The sequence below is a fragment of the Plecotus auritus genome (assembly GCF_963455305.1).
Source record: "Plecotus auritus genome assembly, chromosome: 2".
In the NCBI taxonomy this organism is placed as follows: Eukaryota; Metazoa; Chordata; class Mammalia; order Chiroptera; family Vespertilionidae; genus Plecotus; species Plecotus auritus.
The window spans coordinates 34,027,412-34,055,379 of NC_137771.1; the positions used below are offsets into that span (position 1 = coordinate 34,027,412).

The 27,968-nt window shown below is 46.2% G+C and overlaps 1 protein-coding gene across 6 annotated transcripts; it reads left to right on the forward strand.

The window, feature by feature from the left end:
* Positions 1 to 425: 425 nt before the first annotated feature.
* On the forward strand, positions 426 to 27,940 carry ECHDC2 (enoyl-CoA hydratase domain containing 2). 6 transcript variants are annotated; one of them, XM_080658019.1, is made up of 11 exons: positions 426 to 618; positions 775 to 1,118; positions 12,534 to 12,601; positions 12,672 to 12,759; positions 15,733 to 15,819; positions 16,613 to 16,705; positions 18,522 to 18,578; positions 18,796 to 18,983; positions 24,022 to 24,072; positions 25,392 to 25,439; positions 26,264 to 27,940. In XM_080658019.1, exons 2-11 carry the CDS (start codon positions 986 to 988, stop codon positions 26,339 to 26,341), a joined length of 891 nt encoding a protein of 296 aa, XP_080514145.1. In that variant the 5' UTR covers positions 426 to 618; positions 775 to 985; the 3' UTR covers positions 26,342 to 27,940. The 6 variants fall into 6 exon arrangements, with proteins under 6 accessions (XP_080514145.1, XP_080514147.1, XP_080514150.1 ...); XM_080658024.1 differs by lacking the exon at positions 426 to 618 and having other exon boundaries at positions 888 to 1,118; positions 12,406 to 12,601; positions 26,264 to 26,940; XM_080658020.1 differs by lacking the exon at positions 426 to 618 and having other exon boundaries at positions 888 to 1,118; positions 18,859 to 18,983; positions 26,264 to 26,927.
* The last annotated feature ends 28 nt before the right edge of the window (positions 27,941 to 27,968 follow it).

Sequence of the window (27,968 nt, forward strand, 5' to 3'; positions counted from 1 at the left end):
AGGACCAAAATCAAAAAAAAAAAAAAAGTGACATAAAATAGATCATGATAGGGACAGCTGTTCACAGCATGAAAGCTAAAACAAGTCCTGCATGGTCTTGTTCAACCTCAGCTGACACGCTTTTAATTAGGAATTTTTATGCACAAAGCACCACTCAAAATTTTTGCCACCTCAAGAACTCTTTGAGTATTGACTTTGGGGTTACAATTTTCGTGAGTAGACAAATTTGCAATTCAGAATCCTCAAATAAAAAGGATAAAATAAATATATTTAGGGGCTAAAGCCTTTGTTTCTGTCACCTCCTTTAATCCTAACAAAACAACTCATGAGAATGAGCTTCAGAGAGATTAAAAATGTCACAAAGTTAGCCACTGTTTTCCTTTGTTTTAGACACCATACCCTTTATTGGTAAGGTCCCATGAGTTGCAACACACGCATGGACTCTTCTAAACTACTGCCATTAACAGGATACAGAACAGTTCCAACAATCCAAACATCTTCCTCAGGCTTGTGTGCTCTCAGTCTCAGACCCGGCCCAAGACCACACTCCTTCTTATCCTTGAACCTAAACCCCAGTGGCTGGTATCAGGTTGAAAAGCTTGCTATTCAATGGCTGAGGTGAATTCCCGCGCCCGGGCCCCAATATGTTCAGTTCAGGCTGGACATTTCCCTTTTGCAGTAGGCACGTTGCCATTTTAAATCTGTTGTCAGTACTTTAACTGGCGTCTGCCTTTCTCTTTTCCAGTAGTCACTATTATTATCTCCGCTTTACAGATTAAAACACTGACGCTTAAATTAAGAAACGCTGATAGCCTTGCCCCAAATCGCGGCGGAGCCGGGCTTCCCCCTACCCGGAGGTGAGGAGAGCGCGGCCCGGCGGCCCCTAGGTGGAGCAATTTGCGCAGCCTCGCGGCCGACCTGCGAGCTCGCGGTGGGAGAGCAGGCAGGGGAGAAGCCGAGCCGCACCTGCCCAGCCTGCGCCCACATGCAGCGCGTCCTGACCCGCGCCCTGCGCCTAACGCGCCCCTGGAGGCCCCTTCCGGCCCGCAGCTGTGCCTCGGCTGCAGCGGCTCGGGACCCGGAGATCCAAGTGCGCGCCCTGGAGGGTCCCGACAAAGGTGAGTGCGCTCTCCCCGAGAGCACCCAGGAGGCGGCTGGGGCGAGCCGGGCAGAGCTGAGGAGGGGGGCGCCTGGCGCTGCTGCCCGGCCCAGGCGCGTCCACTGCACACGGAAAGACTGAGACAGTAAGGTCGTCTAATATATTTCAGGATTTGTACCCAAATCCCCTGCATCCTAGTCTAGGTTGCCCGAGAATGGGTGACCACCTTACTGGCCTCCCCGACACTACTTGGAATGGGACTCTAGGTCAGTTGGGTCCTCTCAGTCCCCGGTTAGCCTGGGCTGCGAGGAGGGGAAGAGGAATACTCAGGGGTAGGACTAGACACCAGCATCCACCCCCGCAGCTTTAAAAGGCGTGATTGAGCCCCTGGGCCAAGGACTCTGGCAAGGTCCCAAGGGGGCCGAGGCAGCAGAGCCAATCGTGCGAGGCCGCGATGGAGGGCGGAGGGTGAGGGCAGAGGAGGGCGCGTCTCCCCTCTGCATAAGGGCCAGGAAAGTTCGCTGGTCACTGGCAGAAAACACCTTCGATTGCGCATTTTGTTTTGTTGTTATTGTTACCTATAACCCTCAGTCTTACCCTCAGGTCAAGGTCGTTCTCTTAGCTTTCTCTCCAATCCTGTTTGTGTCAGAATTTTAATTTACACAAATGGCATTGGAGACTACATCTCTTATTTCCTCCCCCACCCCTTATTAACTTTTGAAGAGCTGCTTTGCTATATTAATCTAGTTCCTTGCTCCCTGCTGTGGCATACTATTCCCTCATGTGCATCCCCCCACTTTTGATGGGCATGTAGAGGTTGCTGAGTCTTAGAGAATACCCCTTACTCTCATGCTTTATTCATGCCCAACTAGCAACAGTGCTTGCCTTGGTATTTTTCTTTGCCATTAAGAAACAGAGGTACACTCTGGCCTGGTAGCTCAGTTGGTTAAAGTGTCATCCCTATACCTCAAGGTTGCAGTTCCACCCCCATCAGGGTACATACAAGAAACAACCAATGAATGCATAAGTAAGTGGAAATAAATGTCTCTCTCTCAAAATCAATAAACTGCTTGGCCAACGTGACTCAGTGGATAGAGCATTGACCTGCGGACTGAGAGGTCCCAGGTTCAATTCCAGTCAAGGGCACATGCTGGGGTTGCAGGCTAGATTCCCAGTAGGGGGTGTGCAGGAGGCAGCCAATCAATGATTCTCTCATTATTGATGTTTCTATGCCTCTCTCCCTCTTCCTTCCTCTCTGAAATCAATAAAAATATATTTAAAAATAAATAAATTTTTAAATTAAAAATAAAAAAGAGCTGCATAGGGAAATTAAGCAATTTGAATCAGGTGTGATTTTAAAACTTGTGTTCTCAACTATTAGGTCATCACTGCCTGTTCTGTACAAAATACAGACTAGTACTGTGGTCAGCAAACTGCGGCTCGCGAGCCACATGCAGCTCTTTGGCCCCTTGAGTGTGGCTCTTCCACAAAATACCACGGCCTGGGTGAGTCTATTTTGAAGAAGTAGAGTTAGAAGAAGTTTAAGTTTAAAAAATTTGGCTCTCAAAAGAAATTTTAATCATTATACTGTTGATATTTGGCCCTGTTGACTAATGAGTTTGCCGACCACTGGCACTAGTACATCAGTAAAAAGTATTATCAGGGATCATAGACCTTGCAGATAGCAGAATTGTTATCCATGGATAACAAGGATCAGCATAGTAAGCCTCTGCCCACCATTTATTTTTTATTTGAATACTAGAGGCCTGGTGCATGAAATTCATGCATGGGGAGAGGGGGTCCCCTCAGCCCAGCCTGCACCCTCTCCAATCCAGGACCCCTTGGGGGATGTCTGACTGCCAGCAGTTGGACATCCATCTCACAATCCGGGACTGCTGGCTCCTAACTGCTCACCTGCCTGCCTGATCGCCCCTAACTTCCCCCCCTGGCAGCCTGATCACCTCTAACCGCCTCTGCCTGCCAGCCTGATCACCCCTAACTACCCCCCCTGCCACCCTGGTTGCCCCCAACTGCTCCCCCTCCCCCCCCCCCCCACGTCAACCTGGTCTCCCCACACAGCCTGCTGGTCAGTTGTTACTGTGAGGGCATTGTGACCAATTTGCATATTACCCTTTTATTAGTGTAGATATTTTTTATTGATTTCAGAGACAAAGGGAGTGGGAGAGAGAGATAGAAACATCAATAATGAGAAAGAATCATTGATTGTCTACCTCCTGCACGCCCCATACTGGGGGATTGAGCCCACAGCCTAGGCTTGTGCCCTGACCGGGAATCGAGCCGCGACCTTCTGGTTCATAGGTCAATGCTCAATCACTGAGCCATGCTGGCAGGCTGCCCCTACCATTTAGAAGGTCATTGAGGGACAGGCATAAGGAGAAGCAGTGGAGGAAGCATGAGGAAAAGACTCCCACACAGGAGAAACACCACCTCTCCCCCATCCCCCAAAAATGACTTGAGGCCATTTGATGTTTATGTTAGAAGCCACAGGCTCTGCCTTCATCTTGGACCAATGGCATAAGAGTATTGTCACACCTGCTGTCCTTGAAAACAGGATTGGCTTGTTAACCACTCTCCACTCTTCCTTATGGCTCTGTTCCAACTCCTTACTTAGCAGGGTGTTCTTGGTTCTCCACTACACCTGACCTTTCCATTTTATCTCTTCTATCCCATGGGTTCATTTTAAGCTGTCCACCTCTGTGTTTTGTTCTAGCTATGCCCCTGACTTGGGTCCTCTCCTTTCCTCTCTGCCTATGTAAATACTTCTGAAATTACCAACCCTCAATATCCCTTTATGTTCCATGTATCTGGACTTGTCTCCCTCGTAGGTTGTTAGCTCATTGAACGTAGGGCTGCTAGCTGGGTCCAGCTGTTAACTTAGGCAAATTCTCTTCTTTCCTGGGTCAGTTTACCCTTCTATGTAATAAAGAGTTGTTGAACCAGTTGGTCTGTATACTGCCTCCAGTAGTTTCTGTTGACTCCTGAACCCATATCACCAAGCCTGTGATCCAAACCATCCAGACAAAAGTGATCCTACATCAACTGCCAAGGAAATCATCAGCCAGTGGCATGGTGGGTTTGGTGAGTAAGGAGAGTGCAGTGCAGACCCATCTCTACTGCTGGTGCCCAGAAACAGCAATGTTCCTAGAACCAGGGCTCAAACAGAAGGCAGGGGCCATGGCAGAGTCCTCTTGGTTTCTCCATGTGGTATGCAAATTGAATGTTGTCAGATGAAAGAATGAAAGCCAAAGACACCCTACCTGGCTCTTCAGGGCTACCAGCTTGGAGTTCACACCTTGTTTTGGGCCCTACACTTTCCCCAACATCTGTGTCCTTTTCCTGCTCACTGTACCCACAAACTCTGGCTAACCATTTATGTACATTATTTCTTTTAATCCTCATAACAACCTTTTTTATTATTTCTATTTACAGATAAGGAAATTGAAGGCCAGGTGGATAACGTAATGTGCCCGAGGCCATGGAACTGGTGTATGACTGAGCTATGGCTTGAGTGAAGCACAATAAGATTTGGCAGCTAGTGTTTTGAGAGAGGAATATAAAGATGAAAAGAGGAGAAAAAGATGAAAGATGGGAGAGAGTCAGCCAGAGAGAAAGGAATGACAGAACAGGAAAGCGAAAGGAGAGAAAATTTCTGTCAATCCCAGGACATCATTACTATATTAGTTTTCTATTGCCACAAAACATTGTTGCTTATAATAACACATTTATTATCTCATAATTTCTGTAGGTCAGAAGTCCAGGCACAATTAGCTGGGTTCTCTTGCCTTGGGTCTTCTTAAACAGGGTTATGTTCTTATCATAGGCTTGACTGGGGAGAGATCTGCTTTCAAGCTCCTCACCTTGTTCACAGAACTCACTTGCTATGTTTATTGGACTGAAGTCCTGTTTTCTTGCTGACTGTTGGCCAGGGGGCCCATCTCAGCTCTTAGAGGCTTCCCATGCTTCCTTGATATATGACCCTCTCCATAGGTCCACTATTTCTCTAGTATGCACTAGCAAAACAGTCTTTTTTTTTTTTTTTTTTAAATATATTTTATTGATTTTTACAGAGAGGAAGGGAGAGGAATAGAGAGTTAGAAACATCGATGAGAGAGAAGCATCGATCAGCTGCCTCCTGCACACCCCCCACTGGGGATGTGCCCGCAACCAAGGTACATGCCCTTGACCGGAATCGAACCTGGGACCCTGGAGTCCACAGGCCAACGCTCTATCCGCTGAGCCAAACCGGTTAGGGCCAAAACAGTCTTTTTTAAAAAATAAATCTTTATTGTTCAGATTATTACAGTTTGTTCCTCTTTTTTCCCCCCATAGCTCCCCTCCACCCGGTTCCCACCCCACCCTCTGCCCTTATCCACCCCCCGACTGTCCTCATCCATAGGTGTACGATTTTTGTCCAGTCTCTTCCCGCACCCCCCCACACCCCCTTCCCCCTGAGAATTGTCAGTCCACTCCCTTTCTATGCCCCTTATTCTATTATATTCATCAGTTTATTCTGTTCATCAGATTTTTTATTCACTTGATTTTTATTTTTATTATTTTTTTTAAATATATTTTATTGATTTTTTACAGAGAGGAAGGGAGAGGGATAGAGAATTAGAAACATCAGTGAGAGAGAAACATTGATCAGCTGCCTCCTGCACACCCCCTTCTGGGGATGTGCCCGCAACCAAGGTACATGCCCTTGACTGGAATCGAACCTGGGACCCTTCAGCCGCAGGCTGACGCTCTATCCACTGAGCCAAACCGGTCAGGGCTATTCACTTGATTTTTAGATTCACTTGTTGATAGACATGTATTTGTTGTCACTTTGTTGTTCATAATTTTTATCTTTACCTTTTTCTTCTTCTTCCTCTTCTTAAAGAATACCCTTCAGCATTTCATATAATACTGGTTTGGTGGTGATGAACTCCTTTAGCTTTTTCTTATCTGTGAAGCTCTTTATCTGACCTTCAATTCTGAATGATAGCTTTGCTGGGTAGTAATCTTGGTTGTAGGTTCTTGCTGTTCATCACTTTGAATATTTCTTGCCACTCCCTTCTGGCCTGCATAGTTTCTGTTGAGAAATCAGCTAACAATCGTATGGGTGCTCCCTGGTAGGTAACTAACTGTTTTTCTCTTGCTACTTTTAAGATTCTCTCTTTGTCTTTTGCTCTTGGCATTTTACTTATGATGTGTCTTGGTGTGGTCCTCTTTGGATTCCTTTTGTTTGGGCTTCTCTGTGCTTCCTGGACTTGTAAGTCTATTTCTTTCACCAGGTGGGGGAAGTTTTCTGTCATTATTTCTTCAAATAGGTTTTCAATATCTTGCTCTCTCTCTTCTTCTGGCACCCCTATAATTCAGATATTGGTACACTTGAAGTTGTCCCAGAGGCTCCTTACACTATCTTCATATTTTTGGATTCTTTTTTCTTTTTGCTTTTCCGGTTGGGTGTTTTTTGCTTCTTTGTATTTCAAATCTTTGATTTGATTCTTGGGATCCTCTAGTCTGCTGTTGGATCTCTGTATATTATTCTTTATTTTAGTCAGTGTATGCTTAATTTCTAGTTGGTCCTTTTTCATATCCTTGAGGGTCTCACTAAATTTCTCAGAGGTTTCTAGAAGATTCTTGAGTAACCTTATAACCATGGTTTTGAACTCTATATCCAGTAGTTTGCTTTCCTCTATTTCTTTCATTTGTGACCTGTTTCTTTGTCTCCACATTTTGGCTGCTTCCCTGTGTTGATAGAGTGGCTTTGTGTGCTAGGTGTCCTATAGGGCCCAGTGGCTCAGCCTCCCCAGTTACCTGATGTGGACACTCTTGGTGCACCCCTTTGTGGGCTGTGTGCACAGTCTGTTGTAGTTAAGCCTTGTTTGCTGTTGGTATCACTGGGAGGAATTGACCTCCAGGCCAATTGGCTGTGAGGATCAGCTGTGTCTACAATGGGAGAACTTCTGTGCTGCAGATACCCTTATGAGACAAGACTTGCTTCAGTGGGGCTTTGGTGCTCACTGAGTCTGCCCCCTGGGTGTGTCTCTTATGGATCTGAGGAGTTGTAATCTGGATGGTCTCACTCTGACCACTGGGTACACTGGCTCTTGGATCTCCAAGGAGGTGCAAAGTCAGCCACTGCCTGAGGCCACCCAGCAGGAGCTACTGAGAGATCTACAGATTCCTCCTCTTTATTTGGGGTTTGGAGGTGCCCAGATGAGGCCCAGCTGTGAAGCAATGCAAGTTGCTGTCCAGCCTTGGGCCTTCTTTTGGATGTTCTGGGTCTCTCTGACCCAGCTGCAGTTTGTTAGGTTCTAGATTGCAAAATGCCAGGCCATTCATATGCAAAAGCCTCTGAGCACAGCTTGTGTGGGGTTGTAAATTGGGTGGGGCAGGGTCTCAGGGAATCACCAGGGCAGAGCAAACAGCAATGGCTGACCATCAGCCCTGCCCCAAAGAGGACCCCAGGTCTCTGTGTACTGCGGCACTGTGCAGTAACAATGATTGCTGCAAGCACCTCTGAGAGAAAGCTGCCCTCATGTTCTGGCCCAATGCCAGACAGTCCAGTTTCTCCCTGTATGAGTCTGGGTACCCAGAGTCTCACCCGGAACTGGAGTTCAAAGCAATCGGGAGCTTGTATCTCCCTCCCGATTGAAAAAGACAACAATGTACCCAGTTGCCAGCCCTTTTCCGTGCATGCCTCCATACCTCTGCACTTCACTTCCGCACCTCCACACCCCCTCCCAGTCTCAGTGTGCTTTTCTCTTTCCTTCTAGCTGTATAAATTCCACTCTGCCAGCCTTCCCATGGTTCTGGATGAAGTCCGTTTTGTCTTTTAGTTGTAGTTTTGAAGTGGTTGTGCAAGGCAGCAGGTTTAGGTGTTTACCTATGCCGCCATTTTGGTTCCTCCTCTCAAAACAGTCTTATATACAGTGTAACCTAACCATGAAAGTAACATCTCTTTTTTTTTTAATTTTTTAAAATATATTTTATTGATTTTTTACAGAGAGGAAGGGAGAGGGATAGAGCGTTAGAAACATCGATGAGAGAGAAACATCGATCAGCTGCCTCCTGCACACCTCCCACTGGAGATGTGCCCGCAACCAAGGTACATGCCCTTGACCAGAATCGAACCCGGAACCCCTCAGTCCACAGGCTGACGCTCTATCCACTGAGCCAAACCAGTTTCGGCTCATCACCTTTGCCATATAATTGACTCTACTCTTGAAAGTAACATTTGGTAGCCTTAGCTGTATTCTGTTGGTTAGAAGCAATTCACAGGTCCTGCCCACACTCAAGTGAAGGGGCTGTGAACAGAGGAACACCCTAGGGTCTGTCGACCACAATGACCTTGGACCTAGACTGTTTTCCTCAACCCCTCTGATAGGATTTCTCTGTTTCCACCAGTTTCTCTTCTGAAGCACCAGAGCTGGAGAAAACTGTAGAAACATCTGATTTCCTCTGTGGGACCTCCAGATCTTGCTGGACTCAGTGAGCTCTTTGAAAATTTCTGAGGAGGCTAAGGAAGTTCACCTAGCTAGCCCAGTGGTCGGCAAACTGCAGCTCGCGAGCCACATGCGGCTCTTTGGCCCCTTGAGCGTGGCTCTTCCACAAAATACCATGGCCTGGGCGAGTCTATTTTGAAGAAGTGGTGTTAGAAGAAGTTTAAGTTTAAAAAATTTGGCTCTCTAAAGAAATTTCAATCGTTGTACTGTTGATATTTGGCTCTGTTGACTAATGAGTTTGCCGACCACTGGCCTAGCCTGAGTGTCACAGTTCTCTGCCCTAGACCACAGCTTTCTCACTTCGGGCTGGACACCCTGTCCCTTGAGAGCTCTGAAACTTTCTTGGGCCCTTCTCTATGTCTCAAATCAACTCACACTGAGAATGCCATCTTAATAAATACTGCTTGTTCTACAGACGAAGCTGAGGACCCTGGAATAAAAAAATAAAATAAGGGGCCTTTGAATTCCAAAGGATTGGCAAACACTCCTCCAGTCTATCCTGGACATTTTAGCAGAGGGGAAATGAACCCTGCCCACAACTGGTATGTCTCCCCTACAACTGCCCCAGGTTGGGGGATTGAATTGAAGCCAGGGTGAGGTGCAAGGGCCAGATTGGGGGGGCTGTTGGGGTTGTATTAAAGATTGGACTTTATTTTGATGAAAAGGGAGGGGAAGGACATGGTCAGATTTGGATTAGAAAGATGACTGTGAACCAAATGAGCAAGACTGAGGGCAAGAGTGCCAGTTGGGTGATCCACGTAATAGGGTTCAAAGCCCATAGCAGGTTAGTGGCTGCGATGAGGGCTATGAGCTGAAAGATCTAAGATCTATTTAAGAGGTTGGATTGGCAGGGCTTAGAAACTGAGTTTTCATGGGTGAGGGAGAGGGAGGCAACAGGGTGGACTCCTGGGTTCATAGTGCAATCATTTACTCACCAAGAGAACAGGAGAAAGATTGATAATTTTGGTCGAGAGGTCAAGTGGGCAGTTGGATATTTAGGCTGGGAACTCAGAGGAGAACTCTGGGCTGGCCAGGTGTGCAGGGCAGCCCTGGGGATATAAGAGGCAAGCACATGGGAGGTGCAGAAGAGGAAGGGACAGATGAGCAAGCCCAGATCCTCCGGACTCTCCTACCTCACCTTATGCTGCTCTCCCTTTACTCTGAACTCCTCCAGTTCCCGAAGACACCAAAAGGTGGCAGAATATGTTACCCCAAAATATGCTTCTTTGTCATAAGGATTACTTTGTGCTAAAGGCACTTGAAAAACAAACAAACAAAAAAAAAACAGCGATGCACGAAAAGCATTTGGATTTCCCCTTTTCTTCCTGAAGACAAGAGAGACATACTCCCCCGTGAAAGCTGCCCTCCCTGGACCAGGAGAAAAGAAACATCCTTCAACAGAGAATCAAAGCCAAGAGAACTGTGTACAAACACATTTTATTAAAAAACAAAATTCTTATTTTCCTTTAGCCTCCTCACATAGTTTAGTTACCTTTCCACAACTGTCTCTTTGTTCAACCTACTATAAAAGCATGTAGGTTCCACCATTTCTGGGGGGCTTCACTTCCTTATAGGGGCCCCCATGTCATGTAAAACTTGTATAAATGTACTAGTATATGCTTTTCTCCTGTTCATCTGTTTTATGTCAGTTCAATTGTCGGGCCCAGCCAAGAAGAACCTAAGCGGCCCAGCTCTACAGATCTTGTAGAACCTCCCCTGCCTGTACCCTGCTCTCCCACACTCAGGGCCCTCGTCTGTGCAGCTCCCTCCGCCTGGAATGGGCTTTTCTCCCCGCCAACACCCCCACACACTTTTGCCTGCCTTGCTCTCCTCATCATCCCTCAGCTCTCAGCTAAAAGGTCAGTTCCTCCACCAAGTCATAGTTGACCTCCTACACTAGGGTTCCCCTTGGCCCACTCTATTCCTCCTACCTCCTTGTCCTTTTTATTCTGTGTTCTCATCACAAACAGTAATTATATCACTGAATGTCTGTCTTCTCTGTCAGACTGCAGGTTCTGAGAGGACAGGGACTGGGCCTGCCTGATCTCTGGAATCCGTGTCTAGTACAGAAGCCAACACATGTTAGATGCATTATTTAATTGTACAGATGATTGAATAAAGAGGTCCTGGACTGAGCTTTCAGGAACTTTGACTTTAAAAAATTGGGTAGTCCATTACCTATAGTATTTTCCCCACCATACCTCGTTCCTCAAATGAACATTTTTATTTATTCTCACTTTGCTCAAACGCTTCCACTTGTGAACTGCCACCTGTAATCCTCTAAGTATTTTATGCACTTACCTTACTCAAGACCTCCTATTTTTACTTACTTGTACTAAGTTATCAGCACCTTGTGGTCAGGGACTATTATATAACTTATAACTTACACAATTTCTTATCTATTACAATTATTCAATAGATAGTACAGTTTTGTGTTGTTTTTTTTCACGCCAACACTTGGTGGTTTTTTTGTTTGTTTTGTTAATCCTCATCCAAGGATATTTTTCCCATTGTTTTTTAGAGAAAGTGGAAGGGAGGGAGGGAGGGGAAGAGAGAGAGAGAGAGAAACGATGTGAGAGAGACACATCTATTGGTTGCCTCCTGCACACACCCCACCTGGGGCTGGGGACTAACCTGCAGCCCTGACTGGGAATCAAACTCGAGACCCCCTCGGTGCGCTGGATGGCGCTCTAACCACTGACCCACATCAACCAGGGCAACACTGTTTATTTTCAGATTTTTGTTTTTAATTTCTTTATTGAATAAGGTGTTACATATGTGTCCTTATTCCCCCATTACCCTCCCAATCCTCCCACTCATGCCCTCACCCCCCTGTTGTCTGTGTCCATTGGTTAGGCAGATTTTTTTTGTTTTAGCTATTGTACTGGGTATATAGTCAAATCTTATGCTTTTTAAAAACTCTCATTTATTTGATACTAGTACAATTAAACACCTTTTCATGTGCTTATTGGTTATTTGTATATCTTCTTTTGTGGATTTACCTGCATAAGAGTTGGGCTTTTTAAAAATTGAGGTGTAATTGACTTACGTTAGTTTCAGGTGTACAACTGAATGACTCAATATTTGACTGTGAAATAATCACCACAATAAGTCTAGTTAAGATCCACCATCACTCATAGTTGCACATTTTTTCCCTTGTTCTGAGAATGCTTAAGATCTACTTTCTTAGCAGCTTTCCAATATCACATCCCCAGGACTTGTTTATTATAGATATGTGTTTAGTAAATGAGTTATGAACTTGAAAAATTGGGTAGAAGAAAACCTAGAGAAGTGCAGAGTGTCATCTGAGAGGAAGGAGGCGGCCAGGAGAATGCGGGGCCACAAAGCAGACTAATGGTATTCTACTTTAGCCAAAAGCCATCAAACGCACAACACTAAGAGTGAACCATAATGTACACTATGGACATTGGATGACAGTAACACATCAATGTAGGTTTGTCTACTGTAACAAATGTACCACTCTGGTGTGAAATGTTGATATGGGGGAGGCTATGCATGTGTGGGAGGCTGGGATATAAGGGAAATCTCTGTACTTTCTGCTCAATTTTACTGCTGTAAAAAAAAAAAAAGAAGGAAAAAAGCCACACAACTGTCTATGAGAGAGAGAGAGAGAGAGAGAGAGTGTGTGTGTGTGTGTGTGTGTGTGAGACAATGGCAGAAGCAGGCAGGAACCACTGCAGTGGTCATTGTCCCTCTCCCCATGTTCTCCACAGTTCACAAGCCCTTCTACTTCTTTTGTGAAGCAGAAAGGACAAGTGTTACTCTGTTTTATAGTCAGGAAAACCAAAGCCTGGGCGTGTGTGGCTTTCCCGCCACGCTGCTGCCCAAGGGTAGAGGCTGCCCAGGCCCAGCCAGGAGCGAGCAGGCCAGAGGCCTCACCCAAGGTTGCCCGGTCCCCGCAGGAATCACTGAGATTCTGATGAACAGACCGCATGCCCGCAATGCCCTGGGAAACGTCTTTGTTAGTGAGGTGAGAAATGGCACACACCAGGGTGGGTTGGGGCTGGGCTGGGAGGTATCTGATGGGGTCTGCTCTGCAGCTGCTGGAAGCCCTGGCCCGGCTGCGGGACGACCGACAAGTGCGTGTCCTGCTCTTCAGGAGTGGAGTGAAGGGTGTGTTCTGTGCAGGTGGGTGTCCTCCCCTTCCCCACCCCGGGGCTCAGTGGGGCTCCCACCAGCCTGCAGGGGTTGGTGGGGGGCTTAAGTCATCTCTAGCATAAGACTCATTATTCCCATTTTACAGATGTGAACTCAAAACTCAGAGGTAAAATTCCTTGCCTAGGGTTACATAGCTACTAAGAGGTAGAAGAGAATTCAGTTTGAACTTGGCCTTTCTAAACCCTTATTCTTTTGGCTACACCATGCTGTGTTCTGACCCTTCACTGAGGAAAAGAGGAAACTGAATCAAAGACATTCACAAGGTCAGTGGCCAAGATGGGACTCTGTGCCCCTTCGCCCGGTCCCTGCCACCAAAGCTTTCCACTATCCCTGCACCATGTGGTCCTCACAACAAGGCAAGCACCATGCACTTCTGTTTCAAAGAAATACCACATCCCAGGCCCATAAGCAGCAAGTCAATGAGAGCTGAGCTGAGCTGAGAACCAGTGCTGGGATGGCTGGAGAGAGGGTAACAGGGGTACTGGGGAGGCAGGAAGTGGTTGTGGAGAGAGAGGATGGGAGGAATATGGTTTTCAGGTTTTCGAGGGGAGATAGCTTAGTCCCTCCATCTGAGCTGTTGGGATCTTGGTGCCCAGCGTGGAGCCTGCCCTGGCAGGACAAGTATATAGAAAAAGGTCTCCCTGACCTGGCAGCCCTGGCAGAGATCCGCATCCTACCCTGTCCTCTTCCTTTATCGCCATCTCTGCCTGACCTCTACTAAAGTCACTTCATGTCCCTGTTAGCACCACTCACTATCCAGATTAGCACAAGGAAATGGCTACCAGATGTCTGGGTCTGACCCCAACTTGCTCTGGAATCCTTGGCTAGTCCCTGCCACGCCCTGGGCCTCAGTTCCCCCATCGGTCATACAGAGCTGAAACTAATCAGATTCCCAAGGGCTCTCCCAGCTCTCACTTGGTATAGTCTAGAACTTGAAGAGACTACCTTCACCCTCTACTCCCACCTCAGCCTCCTACCCTCTGGCCTTTGATGACCTATCCAGCATCACGATTCTCATCGACGTCCTTGTCCATCTCCCTGCCACTGTATCCTACATTCGCTTATCAGTTCTCTCATCTTACCTGGCCCCTCAGCCTCCGTGGACCCCACTGACCCCTCCCTCCTTTTAAAAATAATCAGTTATAGCCAAAACCGGTTTGGCTCAGTGGATAGAGCGTCGGCCTGTGGACTGAAAGGTCCCGGCTTCGATTCCGGTCAAGGGCCTGTACCTTGGTTGCGGGCACATCCTCAGTGGGAGGTGTGCAGGAGGCAGCTGATCGATGTTTCTCTCTCATCGATGTTTCTAGCTCTCTATCCTTCTCCCTTCCTCTCTGTGAAATATCAATAAAACATATTTAAAAAAATAAATAAAAAATAAAAAAATAAGTAAAAATAATCAGTTATATAGTGATGCATGTCAGTTGTTTCACAATAAAACTGGGAGGGGGAAATCAATAATTTTTTTATTTTATATAATTTAAAAATTGTGGTAAATACATACATGACACAAAATTTACATTTAAACTATTTTTAAGGGCTAAAATTCAGTGGCATTAAGTACATTTACAAGGTTGTGCAACTATTACCACTGTTCATTTCCAGAAACTTTTCATGAGCACAAAAAAACTCAGTCCCCATTAAGCAATCCCTCCCCATTCTCACTTTCCCACAGCCCTGGTAACCTCTGGTCTACTAAGAATTTGCCAAAGGGGACAGAACTTGAGTGTTGTCAAGCCCCTGGATTTAGGTGATAAGTTTCTGTGACAAAAGAACCTGCTGGCTTCTAGTTACCTCATACAACTGGAATCACACATTTGTCCTCCTGTGTCTGGCTTATTTTACTTAGAATAATGTCCTCAAGCCCTAATTGGTTTGGCTCAGTGGATAGAGCATCAGCCTGCAGACTGAAAGGTCCCAGGTTCGATTCGGGTCAAGGGCATGTACCTTGGTTGTGGGCATATCCCCAGTAGGAGGTGTGCAAGAGGCAGCTGATTGATGTTTCTCTCCCATCAATGTTTCTAACTCTCTATCCCTCTCCCTTCCTCTCTGTAAAAAATCAATAAAATATATATTAAAAAAAAAAAAAAAGAATAATGTCCTCAAGGTTCATCCACGTTGCAGCATGAATCAGAACATCATTCCTTTTTATGGTTGAATATTCCATTGCATCTTCACATATTTTATTAAGCCATCCTTTGGTGGACACTGGATTGTGTACACCTTTTGGCTATTGTAAATAATGCTGTTTTGAACACTGGTATGCAAGTGTCTGTCTGAGTCCTTGCTTTCCATTATTTGGAGTATATCCTCAGAAGTGGAATTACTGGATCATAGTAATTTTACGTTTAACTTTTTTGAGAGACCACCAAAATGTTTTCCACAGCAGCTGCAACATGTTATAATCCCACCAGCAATGCATCTGGGTTCTCCACAGTGTTGTTTACAATAGCCATCCCAATGGGTATTGGATGTGAACTCATTGTGGTTTGGGTTTGCATTTCCCTAATAACTAATGATGTGAAGCATCTTTTCATGTGTTTATTGGCCATCTGTGTATCTTCTTTGAAGAAAAGTCTATTGAAATCTTTGCCCTTTGTGGGGGTTTTTGTTGTTGAGTAGTAGGAGGTCTTTGTATGTCATTAATCTCTTATTAGATATGTGAATTGCCAATATTTTCTTCCATTCTGTGGGCTGTCTTTTCACTCCTTCATAGTGTCTTTTGACAGAGAAGTTTTTAATTTTGAAGTCCAGTTTTTCTTTCTGTTGTGGCACCTCTCCTACCACCCACGCCCTTTCCTCCCTGGGTACCCTGACCAGTGCTTCCTGGTGTTTCTCCTTCCCCTCTGGCGGCTTCTCCTCAGGTCTCCTTTGCTGGATCGTTAACAGCCGAGGACTCCGTAACGGGTTATTTCCCAAGGACTGTCACCAACCCCTTATTTGCAGGTGCAGACCTGAAGGAGCGGGAGCAGATGAGTGAGGCAGAAGTGGGGGTCTTTGTCCAGCGGCTCCGAGGCCTAATGAATGAGATTGGTGAGGGTCCAGAAATGGGGTGGAGGAGGGCCCTGCTGATCCCTGCCATACCCACCCACCCACCCACCCCCCACCCTCTATTCTAAAGAGAGGACAGTTTCTATCATAAGCTCCGTGGAAAGACAAATGACTCTCCCAGGGAGGATGGGCACAAGGAATTGTACGAGGAGGAGGAGGTGACAAGAGGGTTTAGAGGGCATTTCCTTCACACGGGGCTCAGCCTTTGTGCCCTGCTGCTTTTGACCCCCACCATCCACCCCATGACATCAGGCTTCAAGCCTAGCTACTCCAGAGGAGCCAAGTTTCACCAAACATGCTTTCAGGCTTTGACATTGTTGTTCCTTTGGCTGGAATATCCCTCCTTAGCCACCTGAACGTCTTACTCATCCTTTAATACCACCAATATCTCGTCCTCCAGGAAGGCTTCCCTGACCCATCCTCCAAGCTTCCTTTAACAGAGTACAGATCGCCTGGGTCTGTCTTCCCATGTCTCATTCAATTCTGTGTTCCCAGCACCCAGCACAGGGCTTGCCACACAGAACAAGAAGGGAAAGCAGAATGGCCAGTCCCGGAGTGGCCAGCAGGGGAGGGGGCCTGAGCAGGGATCATCCAGCCCATCTCCCCACTCTGGTTCCTAAGCTGGTCCCACAAATTTCCCTGTTGGAGAATCCAACTTCTAAAGTAACCTGGCTGAGGCCCCCAAATCTGACACCACTGAGGCCCTCTCTAACCTTGAGTCCCTGTCCTGGTCCTGCCAAAGCCTCTCAACCGGAGCCCTTCTTCGTCTCCACAGCCGCCTTCCCTGCACCCACCATTGCAGCTATGGATGGGTATGCCTTGGGTGGAGGCCTGGAACTTGCCCTGGCCTGTGACCTTCGAGTGGCAGGTACTGGGCAGGGGGAGAGGTGGGATAGGGTGGGGAGGAAAGGGTGAGTGAAACAGGGTAAGTCTGGGGATTCTGTGAAGTCAGCCACTGCTCTTGGCTTTCCTACCAACAGCAGATCTATAGGCAAGGTGGAGGACACAGGGGAAGCTGGTTCCCCTCCTGGCCCAGCCCCTGACTGCTGTAGAACCAGTCACCCTCAGCACCAGCCTCCCTCATCACCAGAGTGCTCCTGCCAATCGAGAGCAACTGCTGACAGGACAAGGACGAGAGCAGAGAGGGAAGGCAGAGCAGGACAAGACTAGGTGTTTAACCCGCCAGGTCTGTCCAAGAAGCTTTACTTAGCGTGTGTTTCTTTTTAAATATATTTTATTAATTTTTTACAGAGAGGAAGAGAGAGGGATAGAGAGTTAGAAACACCGATCAGCTGCCTCCTGCACACCCCCTACTGGGGATGTGCCCGCAACCAAGGTACATACCCTTGACCGGAATCGAACCTGGGACCCTTCAGTCCACAGGCCGACGCTCTATCCACTGAGCCAAACCAGTCAGGTCTACTTAGCATGATTTGAACAAAAGTGAGGCAGGAACAGTCTGTCACCAGCCCAGCTAAACACAAACATGCCTGGGCAGGAACATTGCCCTCTGGTTCATTGTTCAGAGCAACTGAGCCTTGAAGAGTGGAGGGAGGAGATGAAGAGGATACCTGGTTACATTTTAACCTTACTGACTTGGTGGTTAGGTGCACCCTTCTTGGAGACAGAAAAGTCTGTGCCATCATGGCACTCTGTCTTCCCTTAATGCTTTCTCCTGCCAACCCAGAACATTTAAAAATATGCAACTCAAGCCCTGACCGGTTTGGCTCAGTGGATAGAGCGTCGGCCTGAGGACTCAAGGGTCCCAGGTTTGATTCCGGTCAAGGGCATGTACCTTGGTTGCAGGCACATCCCCAGTAGTGGTGTGCAGGAGGCAGCTGATCGATGTTTATCTCTCATCAATGTTTCTAACTCTCTATCCCTCTTCCTTCCTCGCTGTAAAAAAATCAATAAAATATATTTTTAAAAATGTGCAACTCGAGCCCTAGAAGTAGCTTATATCTACACAATGCATGCCAACGAAAAGGCATCAAAATACCTGGTCAGGTCATAGCCCCAACTCTGCTTCTCACCTTGTCCATGTTTAAGGCCAACTAACCTGTATTTGGGCAATAGGAGAGTGAGTGTAAAACCCCTCATAGGCAGAAGAGATGGCTGTTCCCTCCTGCCTGGCTCAGATGGCCAGAGGGAATTTAGGAGAAGCCTGTGGGTAGAACATTCGGAGGGCTTCTCAGAGGAAGCAGCACTCAGAAGGATGTGGACTGAACACAGGAAAATGTCAGGCTAATGAAACGCTGGGAGGAGTAACTGGTGGGAGCAGGAGTCATTCACACTCTAGGCCAGACCATAGCTAAGGGTGTATGAGACAGAGAATCCATTAACCCACAAATAGGCAGTGGGCATCTTCCAGGAACCCCTTCCTTGTTCCAAGCACCGTTACCTCATTTGATCCTTAGCAGCTCTTTGAAGCAGGCAGAACAGTGGTAATCATCTTTTCCACCTATGAGGCTCAGAAAGGGAGAGAGACTTGCCTGTGGATGCACAGCCCCAACCCTCGACCTCAGTGGGGATGGTAGGACGAGGACCTGGGCCTCCTGACCTCCAGGCCAGAACATGATGGAAGTGATTGGCTGAAGGGGTGAGCAGAGAGCCCAGAGGTAGGTATCACTTCTCCCCAAGGATTGGCACTTGAGTGGGTGGGGGCTTCACTCTTGTTTATGCAGCTTCCTCAGCTGTCATGGGGCTGATCGAGACCACCCGAGGGCTCCTCCCAGGAGCAGGTAACGTCACCCACAGCACCCGTCCTCCTCTACCTGCCCAATTCCTTTATCCAGAGTACTTCCCCGCTTTCCTCTTTTCCCCCATTTCCTAGGCTCTGCCCTTCTAGCCTAACTCAGAATCTGCTTCTGAGAAGAAGTCTGGGCTGATGCCCAGCCTGGGCCTTCTCTGGGCTCCCACTTCCCATGCTGACACACCATCCCCATTCCCTCCTGGCAGGAGGGACCCAGAGGCTGCCTCGGTGCCTGGGGGTGGCCCTGGCGAAGGAACTCATCTTCACAGGCCGACGACTGAGTGGGACACAGGCCCAGGCACTTGGGCTGGTGAATCACGCTGTGGCCCAGAATGAGGAGGGCAATGCTGCCTACCACCGGGCACGAGAACTGGCCCAGGAGATCCTGCCCCAGGTGTGTTGGCGGCCCAGCACAGGAGGGAGGACCTGTGCCATGGGGGACACACGTGTGGGGAGGCCAGGGTGTCCCTCAGGGCCACATAAGATCCATTTACCCAGACTCATATAATTAACCCTCTTTGAATCTTGCATCCATTTAGCCATCCAGTAAACAAAATTAAGTCAAATGTTAAAATGAAAATTGAATTCTGAGGGACTCAAATGGGCTTGAAAATCTTCAGAACAGCACTGTCCAAGAGAACTTTCTGAGATGACGGGAATGTTCTATACTTGTACTGTCCACTAAGGCAGCCTCTAGCCACAGGTAGTTCTGCCAGGCCCAAAGCCTTCAGCAGGACACCCTGGATCTGACTGAGGGTGGTTGAATGAATGAATGGATGACCGGACACTTAGCATATTAGGCTTTTATTATATAGGAAGATTGACTAAGCCCACATGGAACATCTCCTATTAGACACTATCTTAGGTACTTTCATTAGAACAATCCAGCTGGGTTGATTATCCTCATTGTATCTGTATTGTAACAGACCAAGAAAAGTTAAGTGACTTGCTCATCAAGGTCACAAAAAGTGACTGCAATACCATACCAGAGAGAAAACACAGGTATTTTGGTATTTATTTTGCATAATATAAAAACTACATACAATGTAAAAACTAGCATTTTATTCTAAAGAGTACACAATATGTACAAAAATTTCTAAAACTATAAAACTAATGCATTTCAAATATAAAAATTTACAAACATGTTACAAAACAAAAAATGTAAGTCTATAAAAATATTTTCCATTCATCATTTTAGTATTAACAGATGAAACTATTTGAATAATTATGAAAATTAAATATTTGTTTTTTTAAATATTTTTTTACTGATTTCAGAGAAATTATTTCGGAGAGGAAGAGAGAGATAGAAACATCAATGATGAGAGAGAATCATTGATTGGCTGTCTCCTGCAAGTCCCACACTGGGGATAGAGCCTGTAACCTGAGCATGTGTCCTGACTGGGAACTGAACCCATGACCTTCTGGTTCATAGGTCAATGCTCAACCACTGAGCCACACTGGCTGGGCTAGTATTTATTTTGGAAAAATCTTTCTCTATCTCCTATTTAAATAATCGTACCTTCTTTTTATAACTTTGAGGCCTTCCTTGAGGGCAGGGATTATAACTTTAAAAACTGATAGTGACTTTGATTTAAAAGAAAGCATGTTTTGTCTTCATTTCTTTTTTTAGTTTCATCATATATAAATGGAACATCTGATGGTGCTACTCAGCCAATTTTAGTGCTATCAGATTTCTATTATACTTGATCAAGAAGTATCTGATCTAAACAAAACTGTACGTGACTCAAGGTCTCGGCTGGCTGCACCTTCACAGAGGGGGCCTACCTAGCAAGACTGGTAGACTGAAGGGTTGTCTTTTTGCATAAGCTGTGTAACTGGGTCTTTGAGCTTGATCTCAAGATGATTCTGATTTCAGTTCTTTTAGTATTCTAAAATAATGGTATTATACTAATGTAAGTACTAGTATTTCAGTACTTGAAAGTAGCTTTGCATTCCAAAACACCAGCATACCAAAAACTAGTACTATAATCACTAATCCCAATGGTGGAATATCTGATGCAACCTAAAAAAGTAAACCTTCAGCTTCCAGCCAATTCCTGGATGGGGTGACTGCCAGGTGTGGTACATGGCTATCCTCTGGTGGACAAACCACTAAGACTAGGGAGTCAAATGGTTCCAGAGAGTAGGGTCCAAAAAAGACTTTTAATGAATGCAAGGCCTACAACTTAATACTCAGATGTCCCCCCTAAATTATAAATACACATTTTGCTTTAAATATGGATTTGGCTATGTTTTCTACTTGAACATACTGCACCAGTGTGACTCACTGTTCTCATTTCCAAATAACATTCAAATTATTAGATTTCTAAAAATCCTCACATTTAAGTTTATGTCTATATACTTAGAAACATAAATGTGTCTGCTAACACATACACAGACATATGCTGAAATGGGAACCTCCAGGAAATCAGGTTAAAAAACAAACAAGGTGCATACTAGTGTGTTTATTATTATTCCATTTGTGTAAAAGGTGTTGGTATGACATGCCTTGCAGGGAAGGGTCAGGAGAAAGGAGGAACTTCACTTTTTGTTTTATACTTTTACATATTTTTTGAATTCTTTACTATGCACATTTTAATTTCATGTTTTTAAAATGTCTCTTAGAATTGGATTAGCCTCTAAAGATATGTTCCTTATCCCTTAAACCAGTGGTTGGCAAACTCATTAGTCAACAGAGCCAAATATCAACAGTACAACGATTGAAATTTCTTTTGAGAGCCAAATTTTTTAAACTTAAACTTCTTCTAACGCCACTTCTTCAAAATAGACTCGCCCAGGCCATGGTATTTTGTGGAAGAGCCACACTCAAGGGGCCAAAGAGCCGCGTGTGGCTCACTAGCCGCAGTTTGCCGACCACTGCCTTAAACCATTCTAAAAAGAATTGAGTTATTTATATACTAGAGATCTGGTGCACAAAAGTCATGCGCTCAGGGGGGGTCCCTCAGCCTGGATTGAGAGGGCGCAGGCCAGGCCGAGGGACTCCACCAGTGCACGATTGGGGCTGGGGAGGGACTGTGGGAGGGCTCCAGGGCATGTCCGGCCCATCTTGCTCAGTTCCAATTGGCCAGACCCCAGCAGCAAGCTAACCTACTGATCAGAGCATCAGCTCCCTGCTGGTCAGTGCATATCAGAGCGAGCGGTTGAGCGGCCTTAGCATATCAATAGCATATTACGCTTTGATTGGTTGAGTGGCCGACTGGACAACCAGACACTTGGCATATTAGGCTCTTATTATATAGGATATGAGTATATACAGGGGTGGCCAAAAGTAGGTTACAGTTTTGAGTATGCAAAAGTTTATTCTTGTATTATTTTTAAATGTATTTTTATTGATTTCAGAGAAGGAGGGAGAGGGAGAAATAGAAACATCAATGATGAGAATCATTGATCGGCTGCCTCCTGCACACCTGCAACCCAGCATATGCCCTGACTGGAAATCAAACCATGACTTCCTGGTTCATAGGTCAATCCTCAACCACTGAGCCATGCCAGCCAGGCACTGTATTATTTTTTAATTGTTGTATTATTTATTATTACTAACCTACTTTTGCCCACCTCTATATTTATTGACCTCCTTCTTTTTTTTTTTTTAAATATATTTTTATTGATTTCAGAGAGAAAGGGTGGAGAGAGAGATAGAAACATCAATGATGCGAGAGAATCACTGATAGGCTGCCTCCTGTACGCCCCCTACTGGGGATCGAGCCCGTAACCCAAACATGTGCCCTTGACTGGAATCAAACCTGGGGCCCTTCAGTCCACAGGCTGATGCTCTATCCACTGAGCCAAACCGGCTAGGGCTGACCTCCTTCTTTTAAGCAACTGCACTTTTTCATTCATGGTCTGGATGTGCTATTATTTAACCAGTACTCTAATGATGAACATTTATGTGGCTTACATCTTTTTGCTACTGCAAAACAGCTGGAGTGAATAACTGTACATCTCAGTGTACTTGTAGTTGTGCATCTGCAGGATAGATTCCTACATGGAGTTGCAACATCAAAGAGTATGTGCATCACCCATCTGGTGTGTCTCAGTGGTTGAGCATCAACCTATGAACCAGGAGGTCATGGTCCGATTCCCAATCAGGGCACATGCCTGGGTTGTGGGCTCAATCCCCAGTAGGAGGTATGCAGGAGGCAGCTGATCAATGATTCTCTCTCATCATTGATGTTTCTCTCCCTTGTTTTTTTTTTTTCCAAAGAGCATGTGCATCTAACATTTGCCAGTTCTTGCCAAATTGCCTTCCCCAAAGCATTGTACCAATTTACTCTATCAATAATGTATGCAGATACTTGCTTCCTAACCCTAGCAATAGTGGGCAATACCAACATTTTTACTACTTAACTAGTCTGAGGTTAAAGGGGCACTTCACTGTTTTGATTCTCATTTTCTTAACTAGGGGTAAATCTGGGAACCCCTTGTGTTTTATTTTTCTGTGAACTACCTTTTCATATCCTTATGAATATTTGTTGGAAAAATATTAGCTTTTTATAAATCAAGAAAATTCATCTGTCATAAGTATCACAAATACATTTTCCCAGTTTTTTACTGTTGTCTTTTATTTGTGGTGTTCTTCTCAACTTCATTTTTATGGAACTAGCTTTTTCAATTATGGCTTCTATGCTATCAGACTTTAAGACAGTCATTCTTTTTCTGATAGTCTTACTTGTAAAAACTTCAAATAATATGAATACTACAGGCAGAAAGTGCATCCTTTGACTGGAAATGAGGCTGGGAGTGCAGTGCCAGGCCTGTTGTGGCACAAGTTAATAGGAAGCAAGACCAGAGGAGCGAAGATGGCAGCTTTGATGCTCTTGCTTCTCAGTGGCTGTGCAAAATGGCCCCTTGGGATTTCAACCCAGGCTGGTCAGACCTCAAAGCCCAAGTTCCTAATCCTGACCATGCTTTAACTCCGCTGAGGCGAAACTCGCTTGCAGTGCAGGCTTGCATTTGCTGAGCTGAGAGGGATAGAGGAAGGGAGCAGCAGTGGGAACGGTGACTGGGAACCATAGCCAAGCTCCGCCTGACTCACTGGACAACTCACCTCCCTGAGCCTCAATTAAAGATGGCACCATCCTGCAAGGGTGGGTAGAGCACCATTAGACAAGTCGTGGGCGGGAAAGCACTTTGTAAATTGTTGTATTCATAGGAATGAATTAAATGACAAGAACCCCATAGGGTCAGGATTGGGCAGGGCAGGGATCAGTCAGGTTTTCTTTATAATAGAAAATGAGCGTCGACTGAGAACCAGCAGGTGCTCACACTAGCGGAACATAACACTTAGCAGAAAGCTAGAACTCCGCCTCCCTGCCCACAATTCTTTCCCCCACCATGGAGCTTTATGCCTTTATTTCAACTCCCCTGTCAGCATTGATCCCCTCCTCAACCAAGCCTTTTCTTTTCTCCAGGCCCCCATTGCTGTGCGGCTGGGCAAAGTAGCCATTGATCGAGGAATGGAGGTGAGAGGGCTCTGGTCAGGACTGCAGTCAGTGGGGTGGCTGGGAGGCAGTGCTTTCACGGCACTGACGGCACAGCTGGAAAGAACACGGGGACTGGATTCTTGTAACATCCAGTCCCCGAGTTCCTTTTGTGCCTTACTTTACCCATCTACAACACGTGAAGCTTGACCAGGTGACATTCCAGATTCATTTAATCCTCATCCTTTTCCCTTGGAGAGAAGGAAACTGAGGTTCAGAGAGGGTAAATGACTCATCCAGGTCACAGAGCAAGTACTAAGAACCAGGTCTGTGTGGCCTCAAGGAGAGGGCCCAGGGTGGAGTGTTGGGTGCAGCTAATCCATCCCTACACATCAACTTACTTGATTGTACATCACACACTGAATCTGAGCTGAGCCGAAAACTGGCACACAGGTAAGTCAAATATGGTCACTGCCCCAAAGGTGGGGAGGGGGGTAAAGACTCAGATCACTAATAAAAGGTTAAGGGTACCAAGCAGAGAGATAGCCTGTAGAGATTAAAGCAGCACGGTCCCACTGGGTAGTGCCGAGTTAGAGGGTATTTTCTAGAGCTGGGCCTTGGAAAGGATGAGAATTCCAGGAAAGGCAAAAAATATGAGCAAAAGCACAGGGATGCGTAAACAAGCAACTCGCCTGAATGGGAGTAAGGGGTGAGTGAGAACAAATCATGGACGTTAGGGGCATGGGTTCTGGTGCTGGGCTGTCTGGGTCCAAAGACCTGCTTTTCCACATACTGCTGTGATTTTAGAGAAATTCCTTCACCGTTCTATACTTCAGATTTGTCTGCTGCACAGTAGGGGTGATAACCTTTGTTGTTAAGGTTACAGACATGCAGTACTTCTCTTAGGATGGTGCTGGTGAAGCAGCAGTAATAGTGAGCACTGAGCAGTAGAGGCTGGAGGTGCCAGGGGCCAGGCCATGAAGGCCTAGAACCCTATTCCCAAGGGCAATGAAAGCCCGCGAGTTCACCAGTGGGGGTGGCAGGAAGCATGGTGAGGCAGCCCATGAGAGAACACTGTCTGTGAAGGCACAACCTCCTCAGCGCTACCGGCTGTGTGCAACCCTCCCATTGTGCTCACAGCCCCTATTTGTCCCAGCACTGTTCTGTCAGTTAACGTGTCCTCTCCCCAGGAGTTCCTTATCGTAATCATCTCTGTGCGTGACTGGCATACAGTAAGACTCATTAATTCTTTGCTGGAGTAAGCCATGAACCAACAGAATAGTTCAGGCAGTAGGGTGGGCTGGCTCTCAGTGTAGATGGAGGTGGGCAAGGTCAGGCTTATTCAGGTTTCTTTCTTGCAGGTGGACATTGCATCAGGGATGGCCATTGAAGGGATGTGCTATGCCCAGGTACGTGGTTGCTGCCAAAGTCCATGCATGCTTGTAAGCAGACTCTGGGCCACAGTGGGGGGCTCATGTGCAATACATGACCAATTTAATAGTTCCTCCTAACCCCAAGGGTCTCTCTCAATGCCAGTGCTACTCAGTCAGCCTGGGCTGATCCCAGAGGAACCACACTGCTTCTCTCTGAGACTGTTTCCTCAGCTACCTGGTGGTGGTACATTCTGTCTCCACCCAGAGAATCACAGACCACAGAGGTACTTGAGAGAGGAAGAATGGCTTCCACTGTCTCTGTACCAGTGGCCATGGTAGAGGTCAGGTTAGAGTTGGGATGTCAAGGCCTTGCTTATTACAGCCTACAGGCTGTGTGTGTTTGACAGCGGGGTGATAACTCTGGGGCTGACCTATTTAGACCTGACTCCTGGGTGAGTCAAAAAGTACTAACCTCAAGGTCAACAGATATCAAAAACTCCTACACAGGGGGTCCTGGAACTTGCAGGGCCTGGTGTGAATGAGCTACACACCAGGATTCAGAGCCAGTTTCTTACAGTGAAGCCTTGTATCAGACTGCTGCAGGAGACTGTCTGTTGTTTGGAGGCATGTAAGACGTGTCAAATAGAGGCCAATGACAGGCCAGATTCTAAAGGCGCGGACTGCCTTCTTCAGGAAACTAAGGAGCCATGAGGCCCATACCTTTGCATGGCCCAATACCAGAGTCCACCGACAATAGAATGACTTGGACCTTGCCTTGTCATGGGCTGGACGAACTTGAGCAAGCCCTTATTGGCCTCTAGCCCTGCACCCCAACAAACTAATATTCGGTGTTGTTTCAGAACATCCCCACCCAGGACCGGCTAGAGGGCATGGCAGCCTTCAGGGAGAAACGACCCCCTAGATTTGTGGGCAAGTAACTCCCATTTAACCTCAAGCCTGGGAGATGCACACCTTAAAGTGCAGGATCCAGAAGGGAAATCTGCAGCGTTGACTGCCCTCATTTCACATCTCCGGGCTTTCGATTTCTCACAAGGACAACAATGGATATAAAATGACTGATATGGTGCCTGGTACTAAGGTGCTGACCTTGCCACCTACTGCTACCATCATTCTTCCCCACCCTGTGTATATAATCACTGGGGCCCAGTTTGCTTTGGAGAATGCCTGTCTTTCCCTACTCGAATGATAAACTAAGGATTAAAACAGATCCCCTCTGGCCTTTGTAACTGTTGGCTCTCTGGCCTGACCTCTGCCTCTCAGTGAGCAGGTGCTCACCAGAGATGGCAAGAAGTAGTAAGAACCCCAGTTGCTAACTATGCAATAGAAATCATAAGGAAACCCTGGTAGAGGAGTAGGTGCCGGGGATCAGACTGCAGATTCCAGCTCTCTACCAGTTAGTTACTCACTGTGCCTTAGCTTCCTCATCTGCAAAAGGGAATTGTTGTGAGGCTTTAAATAAATAAAATGCCTCATGTTCAATAAATGTGAGTTATTAATGTACAGTGTTGCGAGAACCAATGAAAATCATTGTTGTGAAAACCTTTTTTAAACTACAGGGTGGCAGGCCACTCTATATTTGAACTAAATAGACTTCAGGAGCATCGAGAAGAAAGCGATTAACTGATGGAGAGAATGGAGGGTCAGGAAATAGGTAGGTAACACTAGAGTTGAAGCCGAAAGAATTAGTAGACATTTGATGCAAAGAATAGGAAGGCTGAGGGGAACAGCAGGAGCAAAGGTGAACAAGAGGAAACACAGAGAAACAAAGCGGGGGGGCTGATATGCATGTGTGCACACTGGTCTCAGGAGACCTCTTGCTGCACTAAGGCAGGGGAATGAAGGCTGCCGCCCACACCAGGGCCTTATGGTCATTCTTTAACAGAGCTAAGCTTTACCTGAACTTCCTGAGTCTAGGCCTAGAGTCTCTAAGTCATGGGCATGGACACATACCAATAATGTTGTTAATTTGCTGCTAAATACAAATGTACTCCACGGCTGTGCTCATTTCCTGAAAGGGAGAATAACACAGAACAGCCCAGGCCTTAGTTAGCATCAGCCCCAACCTATCAAGCTGCTAACTAGTCAGAAAAGTAACAAGCTTACTGAACTTCCTTTTTCTCATCTGTTAAATGGGGAGAATAAACCCCAGATGACTGTGTGAATCATGGGGAGACTGAAGTTGGAGAGGTGCCTAGTGCAGAACTGGACCTCAACAGGCACAATGTCCCACCACATCCTCACATTAGCAAAAGCTAGTATCTGGTAAAAGAATGTTCCAAAGTACGAGAACCCCGGTCAGGACACTAGGACAGGTTTTTGAAATCATGCACAAGAGTGAATGAGAGAAAATACAGTGGTTTCAGGACTGTAGGAGGTTACAAATTTCCCTTACCCAGTGGGACACTGGTGAGCAATAGTTTGCAATATGGTTTAGAATAAATCTCATTTCATTCCAAAAGATGGCACATATCCTTCCAGTTAAGAGTGGTCAAAAAAGAGAATAAAATTCTAGTCCTAAAATATGCTGCTAATAAAAAAGGAATT

Coding starts and splice junctions, on each gene's coding strand:
- ECHDC2 (XM_080658019.1), top strand. CDS start 986: ATGCAGCGCGTCCTGACCCGCGCCCTGCGCCTAACGCGCCCCTGGAGG. Junction 15,820..16,612: donor AGGCCTAATGAATGAGATTG/GTGAGGGTCCAG, acceptor TCGTCTCCACAG/CCGCCTTCCCTGCACCCACC. Junction 18,984..24,021: donor CCCAGGAGATCCTGCCCCAG/GTGTGTTGGCGG, acceptor TCTTTTCTCCAG/GCCCCCATTGCTGTGCGGCT.